The 15,581-nt window shown below is 56.8% G+C and overlaps 1 protein-coding gene across 1 annotated transcript; it reads left to right on the top strand.

Moving 5' to 3' along the window:
• Positions 1–201: 201 nt before the first annotated feature.
• KCNN4 (potassium calcium-activated channel subfamily N member 4) lies at positions 202–15,103 on the top strand. The gene is made up of 9 exons (XM_027037715.2): positions 202–3,599; positions 6,627–6,722; positions 7,942–8,369; positions 10,146–10,281; positions 12,458–12,568; positions 12,744–12,862; positions 13,201–13,270; positions 14,384–14,551; positions 14,963–15,103. The coding sequence occupies exons 1-8, from the start codon at positions 3,150–3,152 to the stop codon at positions 14,546–14,548; spliced, it is 1,575 nt and encodes a 524-aa protein (XP_026893516.2). The 5' UTR covers positions 202–3,149; the 3' UTR covers positions 14,549–14,551; positions 14,963–15,103.
• The last annotated feature ends 478 nt before the right edge of the window (positions 15,104–15,581 follow it).

Here is a 15,581-nt window from a genome sequence, read left to right as displayed (position 1 = left end):
TCCACTCCCCCCTTCAAGGGTTGGGACCAAGGGCTGAGTCACAGGAAGCTCTGGGGCCCTGAGTCACCCCCACCCCCCGGCTCAGCCCCTCCCTGGGCTGGAGGGAGCTGGCTCTGGAGCCGTGTGTCCTACCGACTGACCCCCACATCCCAGAACTTCCGTTCGGAGGCAAGTGCCTTTCCCACTGTGACCTCATTGTTGCCCACCCTGGCCTCTCCCGAGGCCAGCCTTTGCTCCGTTTTTCTGTCTGAGTTGGTCTCTTTGGAGACAAAACTTCTGTCTGCTCTAACTTCCACGTCTTGATCCCAGCTTCTGCTTTCCCCTCACCGCCACATCTCCTCTCTCCATCTCTTTGATTTTTTTTTCAAATTCTGCCCTCTCCATCTGTCTCCCTCTCTTGGATTGTTCCCCCTACCCCATTAGTTTTCACTAAGGTCTGCACTGAGGCACGGCTGTGCAGGGGCCGGGGCTGGAGGTCTCGTTTCCATGGCCTCTGACCCGGGCAGCCGCGGCCTCTGCCTCTGGCCTCTTGGCCCTGAGTGGGCCTGGGTGGAAGTAGAAAGGGCAAGGCTGTCCCCCAGCTGTGCTGGTGGATAGAGGAGACCAACCAAGGCAGAGACAAGCATGGAGAGGCCCAGAGAGAGAGGCAGAGCCAGAGACAGAGGGACAGAGAGAAAGCCAAAGGGAGGTCTGGAGGCAGGGAGACAGTGAGACAGAGAAACTGAGTCACAGACAGAGACAGAGAGACCTAGGGTCGGCAAGAGACAGGGACATGGAGAGAGAGCACAGACAGAGATGGAGACAGAGAGACAGTGACAGGAGACAGAATGAAAGAAACACCCGAGGGGCACGAAGAGGCCGAGAGACAGAGCCAGAGAGAGAGAAATGGAAACAGACAAATGAACAGAGAGTCAGAGATACTTAGACTTGAGACAGAGCCACAAGACGAAGGCATAGAGGAGAGAACAACAGAGACAGGGAAAGGAAGAGACCAAGGCAAGGCAGGACCTGGAGGCTCCCAGAGCAGGAGAGGCTGAGGGAGGGGCCCGAGGTGAGGCCTAGGAACCAGAGAGGGAGGACAAGAGGCACAGAGAGACCCGGGCCAGGCCACAAGGGTGGCGGCTAGCGGGGGAGGGGGGGCGCCCAGGCTGCAGCCTCAGGAGTGCCCAGGGGCAGTGTTTTTTCCCCGCAGGCATGCGCGTGGTGTGTGGGTGTGCCCGGGGGTGTCCCCATCACTCTCCCGCCGCCCGCCGTGTTGCACCCCGAGGGGGGAATCACAAGTGTGCCCTGGAGCAGGCATGGCATCTGCACGAGCTGTGCTGTTGCCACCCGGTGTGTCCGTGTGTGCCGTTTGGCGTTGCTGGGTGTGTCGCCGGACGTGTTTGTGTATGAGTGTCTCGATTCCCTGTGGCTGGTGGGGCCGTGTCTCTTCGTGACATATGACATGGGAGGGAGAGGGGTTCCGTCTGCGAGATCCCTGCAGGTGCGGGCTGTGTCCCAGAGGTCAGCGTGTGCAAGGTGTGTGTCTCATGGCAGCGTGCCAGTGTCTCCTCGCGTGTGGCCGGAGGACGGTCCCGTCTGTGTCCAGATGCACACATCCAGGTCCGTGTGCTCCGTGCTGCTGCGTGTGGTGGCGTTCTGCATTGTGGGTCACGCTAGGAGTCACCGTGCGTCACCCTGCACGCATGGGCCGTTCTGTAACGTTGCTGTGAGTTGCGTCTCGTCATGGGGCTTGCGTGTGTCGTGGTGAGCTGTCATTCAGAGATGCGACCCTGTGTGTCATGTCTAGGCGTGTCCATCGCGGGGGCCTCTCCTTTCCGCACCATGAACACAGCCTGGGTGCTCGCACACAGAGCGTGCTGTTTGTGTGGCTGTGTATTCTGTTGCACTGGAGGGCGTCGCCCCGGTGTCGTGCGTGCTGTCGTTGCGGGCCCGGGTGTCGGCCGGGCCAGTGGATCACATCTGCTGTTTTATTGCGATGCACAGTGTTTTGTGAAAGATGGTGCTGGGAAATACCGTGTCGGTGTGCTTTGTGTCATTCTGTGTCCGTGTAGGACTCTGTGTATGTTGTGTTTGTGTGTTGGTGTGGCCATGCGTGTTGGAGTGCATCATGCACCGGGCCGTGTGGGGTGTAGTTCGGATGTGGCTTGTCAGTCAGAGGAGATACTGCGTGCCCTACTCTGTGCGTGTTGCATTTAGGCGTCGTGGTCCGGGTAGACTGTGCCCCAGCTGCATGGGGCTCCCTCCCCCGTAGGGCACCGCTCTGGGTTCTGTCCTCCGTGATGCGCCAAAATAGAGCAGGATGTCTTACTCTGGGCACGTGCTGTTTGAGGCTTTTTCTATGTGTCGCTGTGCAGTGTAGGTCTCTCCGTGGGTCCACTTATGTTGTTCTAACTACGCATCTGGATGGCATTGTGCCCCGGGGTATACTGTGTGGCACAGTCAGCCTGTCTGTGCTGCAAGTCATTCTGAGCCTGTGCGCCCGGGGCGCCAGGTGCTGTGATGTGGATCGGTGTGCATTTCTCTCTGTGCTGGCGCTGGGGGACGGCCACAGGTGTGTCCCTAAACGTGGTGTGTCTGCACACGTCGGGTGTCATTCCGTGGGTGTAGAATGTTTGGGACCCTTACTAGCGCATTGTTTCCATAGATGTGTTGAGTGTGGCATCTGGCTGTCACTGAGTCAGTACATATTGTGTGTCTGTGGCAAAACTGGTATGTGTTATGCTAATGTAGCTGTGGCCGTGCACCGTGTGCAGGGGTCTGGGTGTGGCTATTTGTGTCGGAGAATGTTGTGTCCGTTTTGATTGTCATGTTTGTGCCTGTGTGTGGACAATATTTGGGTGGTCACGTGCGACCCGGGGCAGTGCCTGCCTCGCTGAGTGCCAGCGTGGGTCACACCGCATGTGTGGTGTCTGGGTGTGGCTGTGGGTTTCAGAGCTCATCGGGAGTTGTGAGTCACTCGGTGTAGGTTGTGTTGTGTGCCCGTGTGTGTTAGGTTCCGTCTCCGGCCATGCCGTGTGTGAAGGTTCATCACCCCGCGTCTTGTGGTGTCTGGGTGTGGCTGAGTGAAGGTGTGCATTACAGGGCGCAGACCGTTGTGTGTGACAAAACCTATTGTGTCCCAGAAGCATGTGTCTTTATCCACGTGGATGCACGCCTCTTCCTTGCTCTGCCCTGAGACACACCCCAGTCCCTCCTTAGACCGAGAAGGGAGGTTGGGGAGCCTCCCCTCTGCCCAAGGGCCACGCCAGCCCCTCCCCGCCCTGCCCAACCGTCACCACCCCCAGAGGGCACAGACTCCTCCGTGCCTCAAAGCAAGAGCCCCAGAGCGAGGAGCAGAGCAGGCTGAGGACCTGCAAGCCACAGTGGCTGCCCTTTGTGTGCTGCGAGGTGGGGGACCCTGGGCAGGAAGCTGGCTGAGCCCCAAGACCTCAGGGGCCATGGGCGGGGAGCTGGTGCCAGGCCTGGGGGCCCTACAGCGGCGAAAGCGGCTGCTGGAGCAGGAGAAGTGGCTGGCTGGCTGGGCGCTGGCACTGGCGGGAACTGGCATCGGACTCATGGTGCTGCACGCGGAGATGCTATGGTTTGGAGGGTGCCCGGTGAGTGGAACTCTTATCCTGGGTCCTGGGAGGCTGGGGGCTGAGGGAGGAGGGGCTGGGGGGAGAGAGTCCTGGGCCTGAAGGAGGAGGGGCTAGGAGACCTGGACCCCTGGGTCTGAGAGAGGAGCCGCTGAGGGTCTGGAGCCCGAAGTCTGAGGGAGGAGGGGTGAGGGGGTCTGTGCTTCTGGGTCTGAGGAGGAGGCGGAAGTCCCAGACTCCTGGGTGTGAGGGAGGAGGGGGCTGGGGGGCCGGACTCCTAGGGCCCAGGGGAGGTAAATGCTCAGGGCTCTCTCTGCAAAAGGAAGGAAGAGGGGCCACAGTGTCTCAGTATTTGAAGGTTTGCAATTGGACAGCTGGAGGTCCAGGACCCCTGGAGGCCAGGGGGTGGCTGATCAGATCCTCCAGTCTCCCAAGAGCCCATTAGAGGAGAGACAGCCTCAGGGTCAGTGAAGGGAGGGTGGGGAGAAAAACGAACTTCTTCCAGTAGGCGGTGGCTCCTTGGTCCTTATCTAAAGTCTAACCTTTACCTAGTGCCTTGGCTGCAAAGGGCTGAGAGCCCAAGAAACTGGCTGGGGTGGGGGTGGGAAACCGAAAACCACCCCGGCCCCTCCGCATGTCCGTCATTCCCAACCTCCCCACAGTCTACCTGCTATTTAGTCTGAGACATAGTGGAGAAGTAGGTGTGCAGAAGCCTGGACTCGTAGGTCCCAGGGGAGGAGGCTGGGAGCCCAAGCCTCTGGGTCTGAAGAACGAGGCTTAGAGCGCCTTTGTGGGAAGGGGGCCCGACTGAGGACAGTGTGAGTAGGAAGGAAAAGGACAGGTGGGGCCAGGACAGGTCTGAGCAGGCTCTGGGCGCATTCCAGCCCGGGTCTGGGCAGTGATGGGGCAGATGGAGGACAGGGGTCAGGATCCGTGGGTTGAGGACAGAACAGAATTGCTTGGCCGGAAAGGAGGGGTTGGAGAACTGTCTGGGGTAAGGGATGTGGAACTGGGCTGGCTGGGGGAACTGACCTGAGGACCGGGTTGGGGATTCCTGGAGGAGGGAGGCTCAGGCTTGGATTTGGGGGCAGGGGAGGAGGGCAGTTCCGAAGGGATCGGGAGCCACATGCAGGGTCAGAGCAGGCTGGCTTCCTCTGGCCGGGCAGCTGAGGCCAGGGCAGCGGGGACAGAGGGGGTGGGGCCACCGAAGCCCATGCCAACAGGAAGCATGGCCAGAGCCTACCCGCCGCTCCCACGCTTCAGCACCCCGCCCAGCAGGGGAGGTGAGCTCCACAGACGGGAAAGGACAGGGGGGGTCTTTCCTACCCCACTCCCTCCCTCCACCTTCTCACCTCTCATTTCTTCCTTCCCTCTGCTGCCTGCCAGGCTGCTGCCTGTGGCAGCTGGACTCTGGAGAAGGTGCTGTGGCTTTCTGAGCCTCAGTCTCCCCATCTGTAAACTGGGGGTGAGGGTTCAGATACGTGGCCCTAAGGGTCCTCCTCAGCCCCCTTTCCTCCACTTGTGCCTTGACAACATCCATCCCTGCTCCCCACCTCCATCTCAATCTTACGGGCTCATTTTGCAGGGCCCCGACACCTGCTGGGGGGGGAGGGGCTGGAGGAGAACAGGTGCAGGGAACAAGATGGAGATATGAGCAGGGGGAGGGGCGGAGAGAGGCACAGAGAGGCTGCCACTGAGCGACAGAGACACAGAGAGACTGAGATACACAGAGAGACAAAGGCGGTAGGAGACAGAGATGCAGTGAGAGACTGAAGTACAGTCACACAGAGAGACAGCGAGAGCTCCCCAAGTGAGCTACACACAGGGAGATGGAAAGCCTGGCAGAAACAGAGGCCCTCAAACACAAATAGAGATAGAAGCAGAAGCATCCCCAGAGACTGAGTCAGGGATTTGGGGGAAGAGAAACCGGCAAAGTAGAGAGGGCCACCAGAGAAGTGGGGTGCTGTGTGGGCAGGGGGTGTGTCTAGTGGAGTCTGAGACACACTGAAGAAAGAGACAAGGGAATTAGGGAGACTTAGCAGGATGAAGGGGTAGGGGAGGGCTAGGAACAACAGCACCATTGTTCTGGGAGGGGTGGGGGGGGCAGGCCCCCTGGGGCGGGAAACTGGCCCTCTTCCCCTGCACAGAAGGTGGGGCCCTGGCCCCAGGGGAGCCAGCAGCCATCTGAGAGGGGAAGTAGGTGCTAAGCTCAGCGTGGGAGCCCGGGTGGTCCCCTCCCCACTAACAACACTCCTCAGGTGGGGACCCCTCCCCACTCCTGCTATGGTATCCAGCAATCCCAGTCCCGCCTAAATCCCTCCTTCAAGAATTCTAGATCTCTCCAAGGTATTGCCACACAAAGAGAGGGGGGGGGAAAATCTCTCCGTGGTTTCTGGAGGCCATGTGCTTCCGGCCAGATCTGCCCTGGGCTTAGAGCCAGGAGAGAGAGCAATGGGAAGGAGACTCAGGGGACAGGACTCAGTGGCCTTCCTCAGAGCTGGGGCTGGGGTCTCAGGGACCCAGTGCCCTGGATGGAGGGGGGTGCCATTTACCCCTTGGGTATTGAGAGAGAATCTCCAGGCTCCTTGGGGGAACCGAGAAGACGGTAGAACCTTCTAGGGCAGGTTGCTTTCTAGGGCAGGACCAGCTGTGGAACTTCCTAAAGGCCAGGTGTGTGTTTCTAGACCCCCCCCACCCCACACTTGAGGAACAGTGTTTTGATGGGGAAGGGGTTGGGGGAATTTAAAAGGGATTGCAAGGTCTCCCCTCAGGTGTGGGTCCTAGGAGAGTGGCTGAAGAGGAGGCTGTCGGGCTGGGAAGGAAAAGGACACTCTCCCTGGGGACCCTATGATGGTTTTGAGAGTTCCCCCAAACTGAGATATCAGGTAGAACCAGGTTTTGGTGGGGGGAGGGGGGAACAGGGAGGGGGGAGACAGGCAGGGGGATGGGCGGAGGAGGCCAGGAAATTGGGAACTGAGAAGGGATGGCATTGGGGAGGAAGGTAGAGGGGGCCTGGAATCTTACCCCATTTTCTATCCCTCCCAACAGTGGGCGCTCTACCTGTTCCTGGTTAAATGCATGATCAGCATTTCCACCTTCTTGCTTCTTTGTCTTATCGTGGTATTTCACGCCAAAGAGGTCCAGGTAGGGCGGGCCCCACCCCGGGGGCCCCTTCCTTGCTCCCCCCCAGCCCCCACCACACCCTGTCGGCTCACACTTTCCACACTCCTCCTCCTGGTCTGAGTAATGAGGTTTCTCCACCCTAAGATTTGTCCACAGCCTCACCCACCGAGATGAGAATAACCACAGACAGACAGACAGAGCCTCCTGGAGCAACCCAGTCCCGTGCTCCATTTGCAGCCCTGGGGTGCTGAGCACTCTCACCCCCAGGCACCCCCACTCCAGGCCCAGCCCCCCCCCCCAGATCTCTGTCCTCCATCCTTGAGGCCCCACCATTCCAGGCTTTGTGCCTGAAGGTCCCTCCCTACTCCTGAGCTCCCCACCTCTCTGACAATTACCCTCTAGACCTGGTGGGGGGTGGGTGGGGTATCTTTCCACCCTTCGCCCCCCTCCCATCTCATATCTCATCCAGACACTCAACTCTCCACCCCTCTCCCCTCATCCCACCCCCTACATCCCAGGATCCTGTTGCCTCTATTCCTTCCCCCTTTACCCTATAAAATGGGGGTTATTGGCCATATGTAATAATTCCCCCTGTGATGCCCACTCAGTAAAAAGTACGTATTATCATTAACAGCAGTCATTCAAAAGGTGAAATGGCCTCGATTTATAGCTCAGTGTGCTGGGCCTCAGTTTCTGCATCTGTAAAATGGGCCTCATAATGCTTTCAATCTCACTGTGTTGTCAGCATTCCCTGAGTCATAACATGGAAAGAGAGTAGTGCCTGGCACGTCCAAAGTGCCCTGTAAAATGTCACCTATAGCCATTGCTAATGGTGTGCGGTTTACAGTTAGTTACTACCCGTGTCCCCAGAAGCAGGAGGTGGAGAGGGCTCCGTGGATGTGAACTGTAAGCTCCAGGGAGGCAGGGGTTTCTGTTTTCCTCACCTGTATCTTCCATACATAGAACAATGTGGGGCACACAGAAAGTTCTGGAAGTGGGCTGAAACTGGGGGTGGGGGTGGGAAAAGGTGCAGAGACGCCCTCCTCAGATCCTGTCCCACTCCTTCCCCACCCTCCCCAGTCCCACCTGCCCGACCTGTGCTGCCTCCCTCCCCCCCTCCCCCGCACCCAGGGCCCCGGCCCCGGTGGGCGCGTCCCCCTTATCTTCGGACGCAGACAGGCAGGCGGCCTCTTGACCTTCGTGTGACCCCCTGCCTCCCCACTCTGTCCCCTCCCCGCAGTTGTTCATGACCGACAACGGGCTCCGGGACTGGCGCGTGGCGCTGACCGGGCGGCAGGCGGCGCAGATCGTGCTGGAGCTGGCCGTGTGCGCTCTGCACCCAGCGCCGGTGCGGGGGCCGCGGTGCGCTCAGGGTTTAGGGTCCCGGTCCGCGGCGACGCAGTCCTGGCCGGGCTTCCTGGATGAGGGGGAGGCGCTGCTGTCGCTGGCCATGCTGCTGCGCCTCTACCTGGTGCCCCGCGCCGTCCTCCTGCGCAGTGGCGTCTTGCTCAACGCGTCCTACCGCAGCATCGGCGCCCTCAACCAGGTCCGCTTCCGCCACTGGTTCGTGGCCAAGCTGTACATGAACACGCACCCCGGTCGCCTGCTGCTCTGCCTCACGCTTGGCCTCTGGCTCACCACCGCCTGGGTGCTGTCGGTGGCCGAGAGGTGAGGGTACTGGGGGCGGAGGGTCGGGGTACCTGGAGCATCCGAGGGAGCCGCTTACAGCCACAGCTTCCCTGGATGGCGGTACAGCTTGGGCCCCTTGGGGGCAAAGCGGAGGAGAAAGCTGTTTGTCCACACTCATCCACTGGGGTGAGAGGAACCAACTGACCACCTCCAGTCTCCCCAGACACACACAGGCCCTAGCAAGCCCTTCCCTTCCCACTCCCACACCTGCCCTGTCTCAGGTTTCCAGGCATCTATTCAGTCTCTGGCGCCTGGCCAAGGGTTGCGACTGCCCGGTTGGAGGTCAGTGACACCTTTTCCGAATTATCACAGAGATGCTCTGTGGGCACTCCCTGTGATCCTGGGACAGGGGGTGATTTGGGGCTGCTCTGGAAGGAAATTCCCTGCCGGGAATGGATACAGGATTCCAGGCTGCCTGCTGGACAGACTGGATGCTGGGCCTGTAGCCTTTCAGGGCCTCAGTTTCTCTCTCTTACAGATAAAGAAAGCGAAGGTAATCTTAGTCGGTGTTTCTTCAAGTGTGGTTCCCGGCAGCAGCATCACCTGGGAACTTGCTGCAAATCCAAATTCTCAAGCCCTACCCAGACCTACCAAATTAAAAGTCTGGTGGGTGGGGCCAAGCAATCTGTTTTAACAGGTGATTCTGATCCCTGCTCAAGTTTGGGAACCTCTGGTTCAGTACCTCTGGCAAAGGATTCTTGAAAAGAGGCAGGGAATGACAAGCACTGGCTTTAGATCCTTCCTCTCTGGCCCTCTGTTCCTTCATCTGTCAAGTCTCCCCAGCAATTCTAATCTTTCATGATTTTCAACTCCTTCATCTTGCAGAATCTGTTTTCCTCCCACCATGTTTCTCATTTGAAAAATGGGAGGGTGGGAGGGGGTCAGATTTCTAAATCCCAAGACAGAAGTCCTCAAACCTGAATGTCCTTCTGGATGAAGGGAGTGGGAATCAACAGTGTAGATTCAGTCCCTGCCTCCAGAGAGTAGTGGCTGTGATGGGTCTAGGGGCATCATGAGTGAAGCTTTCCCTGCTGACCCCGATGCAAGTGGTCTGTGGGCTTGAGTTAGACAAACCAGGATCTTCAATCCCTTCCATGGCTGGAACTAAATGTCTCCTTCCGTGAAGTGAGGGGAAGGGAGGACAGGGTCCTGCCTTTTTAGTCTTGATGGGGCACCCATAGGCCATACAACATCTTTGTAGACATTAGAAAAAGGGGCCCCTGGGGTGCCTGGCTGGCTCTATAGGTGGAGCATGAGACTCTTGATCTTGGGGTTGTGAGTTTGAGCCCCACATTGGTGTAGATTACCATAGATAGATAGATAGATAGATAGATAGATAGATAGATAGATAGATATAGATATGATTTTTTGTGTTTTTTTTTTTAAGAAAAAGGCTCCCTTTCCTCTGGGTAGATGGGATCACTGTCAGGGTGGACAAGTGGACTTTGGGCTGGGTTTCTGCCCCCTCTCAACCCTCCAACAACACACTCTGAAAGCAGCAGTCCTGGTAACCTAGCTAAAACCAAACAGGCTTTGGAATTGGTTGGATCCAGGTTCAAATTCCATAGCCCAGAGTGGCTGAGCCTCTCTTGCCCAGCTCACACAGCAGAGAGAAAGCCGGGCAGGCTCTCCAAAGCCCAGAACTTACTGACTTTTTCTGTTTCTGGGGACTGTAGGTGTGTTAGGAAGGAGAGTATCAGACATCATGGAAACCCCTGGGGTGACGTTTCAGAACTAACTCCTCTTTCCCCACAGGCAGGCTGTTAATGCCACCGGACACCTTTCGGACACACTGTGGCTGATCCCCATCACATTCCTGACCATTGGCTATGGGGACGTGGTGCCGGGCACCATGTGGGGCAAGATTGTCTGCCTCTGCACTGGAGTCATGGTGAGTACAGCCTCCTCAGGGACCCTACCCCTGTCCCAAATTGCTCATCCTCTGGGCCCCAGGAAATCATGGAGCCAACAAAGGCATTCAAGGACACTCCCAAGAAACTTGGGTGTCTGGACACCCACTGCCCCATTTCCTTACAAAACCCAGGAATCCATCCCATAAGTCCTTGCTCTCTTTGGAACCTAGGACCCTAGGCTTCACCGTCCTCAAGAAAACAGTCCCCTGACTTCCCAGCCCTATTTCCTTCTGGAATCCAGGAATCCAGCCCTGAGCCTCATGAAGGCTCAGACACCCTGCCCCTCACACCCCTACCCTCTCAACTAACTGTCTAGGACACAGACACCTGATTTCCCAGTGCTAGGCTCCTCCAGGATTCAGGAACCCAGTCTCCAGCCTCCATTAAGGCTATAGATTCATCAAAAGCATGCCTGTAGGGTCAGGCTGACTGGATTCAAATCCTGTTTCTGCCACCTCAAAGCAGGGATCAAGCCTTATAATCTCCTGGTTTCTTCATCTATAAAATGAACATGCTGATATTAGCATATTCCTCATGGGGTTCCTGAGACTAAATTAATTAAACCACATAAAGGGTGTCAGACAGCACCGAGCACATAGGAAACGTTCAGTATATGGGTTAGGGGGTGGGGGTGAGAGGGCTGTTATTTGTTAACTAGTCCTAAGCATCCAGCTGTCCCCACCCTAGCTCCTCTGTTCTCAAGGATGAGGCAAAGGGTCCCCAGAGCTAGCCTCCTCCTGAATCCTGACATCTACCAGCTTTCTTTCATAGACCCAGGGATCTAGTTCCCCCCACCTGGTCCCTAGCCCCATCCAGGACCCAACACTCAAGGCCTTGGCCTTCACCTCCTCATGAGATATGGCTCCTCCCACACTCAGGGACTCGGGCTGCCAGCCCCCAGCCCTGATGTTGTCCCAGAAAGGACATGCTGCATCTCCAAGCCCTGGGCCCACTGGTGATGGATGGGGTGATAGTTAAGTGTGATCCCCTCCCCAGGGGTGAGTCTTTGGGACCAGCAAAGAGGGGCAGAAGTTCAACCAAGGAAACACTCCCAAAAGGTCAGAAACCCTCAGGGCTGCCTGGGACCTCCTCCCTCATTTGACACAAGGAGAAACCTTGGTCAAGGAGAGACCTAGAAAGATCAGGCAATTTGCACTAGAGCTCACAGCCCAACTCCTGGCTGAGAGGTTCCCCAGCATAATGGAATAATCATAGCCAACTTTACTGAGCACATACTCTGTGCCAGTCTCTGCTCTGAACACTTTCCAGGTGTTAACTTAAGGAATCCACAGGGTCACACTGTGAGGGCGTGCCTATTTCACAGGAAGAAAGTGAGACACTGAGAGATCAAGGAACATGCTCAGAGCTGGGCTTTGAACACAAGCAGTCGGGGAACCGATGTTTGCAACAAGTAAATTGTTCAGAGGTTTTGTGAGCTGAGATACAGCTTGGGGAAGAGGAAGGCTCCAGAAGAAAATTTATTGTAAGGAAGCACAGCAGGTGCCACTGAGCAGCTGATGGGTCAGAGGCCTTGGGAGAAGGGAGAAGCTTACGGACCAAAGCGCTCAGGCAGCTGAGGCACAATGAGGCCAGGCTGAGTTGTCTGGAGGCAAAGCCTAGAACTTGGAAGGCTCTGAAAGCCAGGCTAAGAAGTTTGGGGCAGGGGGAGCCTAGATTAGGGTAAGGGGGCAGGGTCATAATTGTTAGATCTCCCTGAGGCCAAGGTCAGGAGAGGGGAGGCTGGAGATGGTCCAGGAGGGAAGGAACGTGGCCAGGAGTGGGCAGGAGCCACAGGGGTGGGAGGAGGTTGAGGGATAACCTCAGTGATCTGATTGCCAACTGGGTGAGAGCAATGGGGAGGCAGTGGTGGGGACTGCCCCTCGCCCAGAATCTCTCCTTCTCCAATCACGCCCTTAACGAAAGAGGATGTTCTGGTGGTATGAATGCTACACTTGAGTGGGACTCAGACATGTGACTTGTGATCCTAGCTCTACCCCTCACAGCTGTGGGACTGTGGTTCTCCCTGGGCCTGCTCGTCTGTCAACTAGGGGTGGTCTTGCCTGCCTTCTGTGGCTGTTGTGAGGGTTCAAGGAGAGAGTTTGGTGGCACAGGAGCCCCAGAGGCCTCCTGTCATCGCGTCTGCTGTGCCCACAGGGGGTCTGCTGCACAGCCCTGCTGGTGGCCGTGGTGGCCCGGAAGCTGGAGTTTAATAAAGCAGAGAAGCACGTGCACAACTTCATGATGGACATCCAATATGCCAAAGAGGTGAGGATGGGCACATGGCACCCACAGCACACGCCTCCCTCAGACCCAGGAGTCCCCACCCATCCCCTCCTGCCCCAGCCTCCAACCCTCCCTTCCCTCAGACCAGGGAGTCCAGGCCCCGGCCCCTTTCCCAGAGCCCTAGGGGTGTCTCCGCTGACACCGTGCCCACCCTCAGATGAAGGAATCAGCTGCCCGAGTGCTGCAAGAGGCCTGGATGTTCTATAAACACACACGGAGGAAGGAGCGTGGAGCTGCCCGAAGGCACCAGCGCAGGCTGCTGGCTGCCATCAACAGGTGAGGGCCTCTCTGTGCACATCTCCTCCATTCTGCATAGTGTGTGTGAGCGAGCGTGAGTGCGTGCCCGGGTCAGGACACCCATGTGCGGTCTCACCGAACAGATGTCCACCTAGACCTCACAGTGACTCTGATGATTCATCTTGCACGTCTCAGTGTCTGTGGGTCCGTGCCACTCCACATGTGGGTCAGGATACCTGGGTCTCTACCTGGAAGATGGGCTCACGGGTGCAGCTCTCTGGAAACCCTTCCCCACTGCTCCGTGTCTCTGTGAGTCTCTTCTCCCCTTATCCATCCCTGAGCAAGGGTCACTTCTAACCTCGCACCTCTTCCCACAGGTTCCGCCAGGTGCGGCTGAAACACAGAAAGCTCCGGGAGCAAGTGAACTCCATGGTGGACATTTCCAAGGTACCGGGGCCCGGTGGGACGGGTCTGGAAGAAAAGGGAGTTCGGGGCCATGGCACTGGTAGGGAAATCTGGTCCCGGCATACAGAACACTGGCAGAGGTCTGGCACACACACGCACTTGACCAAGGTTTGTGGTTGAATGAATGATTCAGTAGTTTCTTAAACTCATGTAGGGGACAGATCCCTTTTAAACTTAAATCGTGTAAGAACTCCAGCATTTAGTTTTAAATCATTTTTATTGTCGTGTTACATGTGGGCAGATAACATTCCTTCTAACTCTCTTAGACAACATGAAACCAAAGCAAACATACGAGCCAAATTCAAACATAAATGGCAAAACCAATAAAATGCAAATTAACACGGACACAGACCGATGCCATCATTCCAAGGAAGTCAGTCTCTGCTGTGATTGTAAAGAGGGGCCCAGGGCCACGGGTGCTTCTGCCCTGGGCACACTGGCCTGGCCAAGGCAGACTCCACTTGCCATTCTTCTGCTGGGGCCACTTGATTCGGCCAGTGATTGGGGTGGTGACGTCACATCCCTTGGCTTGGCTCACAGCGCCTTTTGCTTATCCGGTGGCCTTTGCTTTTTCTCATTAGCCCGAGACAATTCAAACAGTGACCCTTGGTGCCAATGCCATGGTAAACACAGTCACAGATGCAGGCCCCTAAACTGCATGGCAGGTCTCAGTGAGGAGGTGGTGGCCTAGATCTGCCAGAATTGGCAGGTCATAATTTCTGAAGACTATCCGCCCAAAAAACATAGAATTCAAGAATTCTCATAGAAAGCTCACACACCCTCAAGGATGAAGCTGTGAATCCTCATCTGAGAAGGTAATGAAAGGGCTACGTGCATTCTGAAGCCATTCATCAATTCCACACATGTTTAGTGAGCACCTACCTTCTACGTACTAAGCCTTATTCTAGGTGCTGCCTTGGGCATGTCATTTTAACTGCTCTAGGCCTGTTTACATAGCTGTAAAAATGGGAACAGAATTCGCACTCCTCGCGCTTTTAAGGAGTTTTAAACCATGTAGGGAAAGCACTGAGCCAAGTAGCTGGGATAAGGGGAAGTCTACCTCACCCACTGATACCTCTGACCTGCTCTGCCCAGATGCACATGATCCTGTGTGACCTGCAGCTGGGTCTGAGCAGCTCCCATCAGGCCCTGGAGAAGCGGATGGATGCACTGGCCCGGAAGCTGGACACCCTGACCGAGCTGCTTAGCAATGCCCTGGGGCCGCAGCAGCTTCCAGAACCAAGCCAGGAGGCCACGTAGCTGGTGAGAGGGCTGGACTCAGGCAGAACATCCTGGAGAAATGGTGCCTGTGGATAGCACCCCATGGGGCTAAGGGGCAGGGGATGGTCTTGGGGACAAGGCTACCCTTTCTCTTCTGCTGTTTGGAAGACAGGACTCAAGTTTGGGGCTGGACTAGCAGGAAAGGAAGGAGATAGTCCTTCTCTTTGCTGACCCTCAATATCTTCTCCCTCTTTCTTTGCTTGGTCTGCCTGCCTGTCTCTGGGCATGCTCTCAGTCTCTGTGCAAATGCCCAGTCTCTTGGTGGCAGGTACACCCACCCTCTTCCTTCCTCTTCTGTCCACTGGTGTCTGTCTCCACCTCAGTGTCCCTGCTGTTGCTCTCCCTCTGGCTTCTGGCCTGCCTGTCTAGCCATGTCTCTATTTGTCTCCCCAGGACCCATGGAGGAAGAACCAAGCTACTTTCCCCAGGATTGAGGTCGAGGACATTGTCCCTGCTACTCCTGACCCAGCCCTACGAATAAAGCGCCTCGAGTGCAAGGACCGAAGGGGGCTCCACCTTTGGATGGGCTCACTCACAGATGGCTGCTGGAGGAGACACTGGCTCAAGGAGAAGGGCCGTGGCCACACACACACACACGCCCACTCCCTGCCCCCAACGGGAAAATGGTCACTACTACCCTACATACCCTCGACAAAACATCCTCACTCTGCTGCTACGGATGACCTCCAGCTTTCAGTTAGAAGGGGAGGTGCCTGGGGGGGGTGAGACTTCTGGGTCCCAGAGGAGGAGGGGACCAGGGGTGGGGGGGCCCAGAGTCCAGGATCCTGGGATGCCTCAGTTACCGCTGGATAAGGGAGCTGAAGGAACCAGGCCTGAGGCTGAGAAGAAGCAGCGCCCTCTGGCGGGAGAGCAAGGAGAACACAGTTTTCCAGAGCTGCAGAGTATCTGGTGGGGAGAAGGCGGGTGGGGGGCACAACTCACCAGTCTCTGCTCTTAACTTTGTAATAAATGTTAAACAAAGCCAGACGAAGTTGCTGTTTCTTTCTGAACG

Source organism: Acinonyx jubatus, chromosome E2, assembly GCF_027475565.1.
Source record: "Acinonyx jubatus isolate Ajub_Pintada_27869175 chromosome E2, VMU_Ajub_asm_v1.0, whole genome shotgun sequence".
In the NCBI taxonomy this organism is placed as follows: Eukaryota; Metazoa; Chordata; class Mammalia; order Carnivora; family Felidae; genus Acinonyx; species Acinonyx jubatus.
Note: the sequence above shows the minus strand (reverse complement) of the source record. Positions and strands in the feature narration are given on the sequence as shown.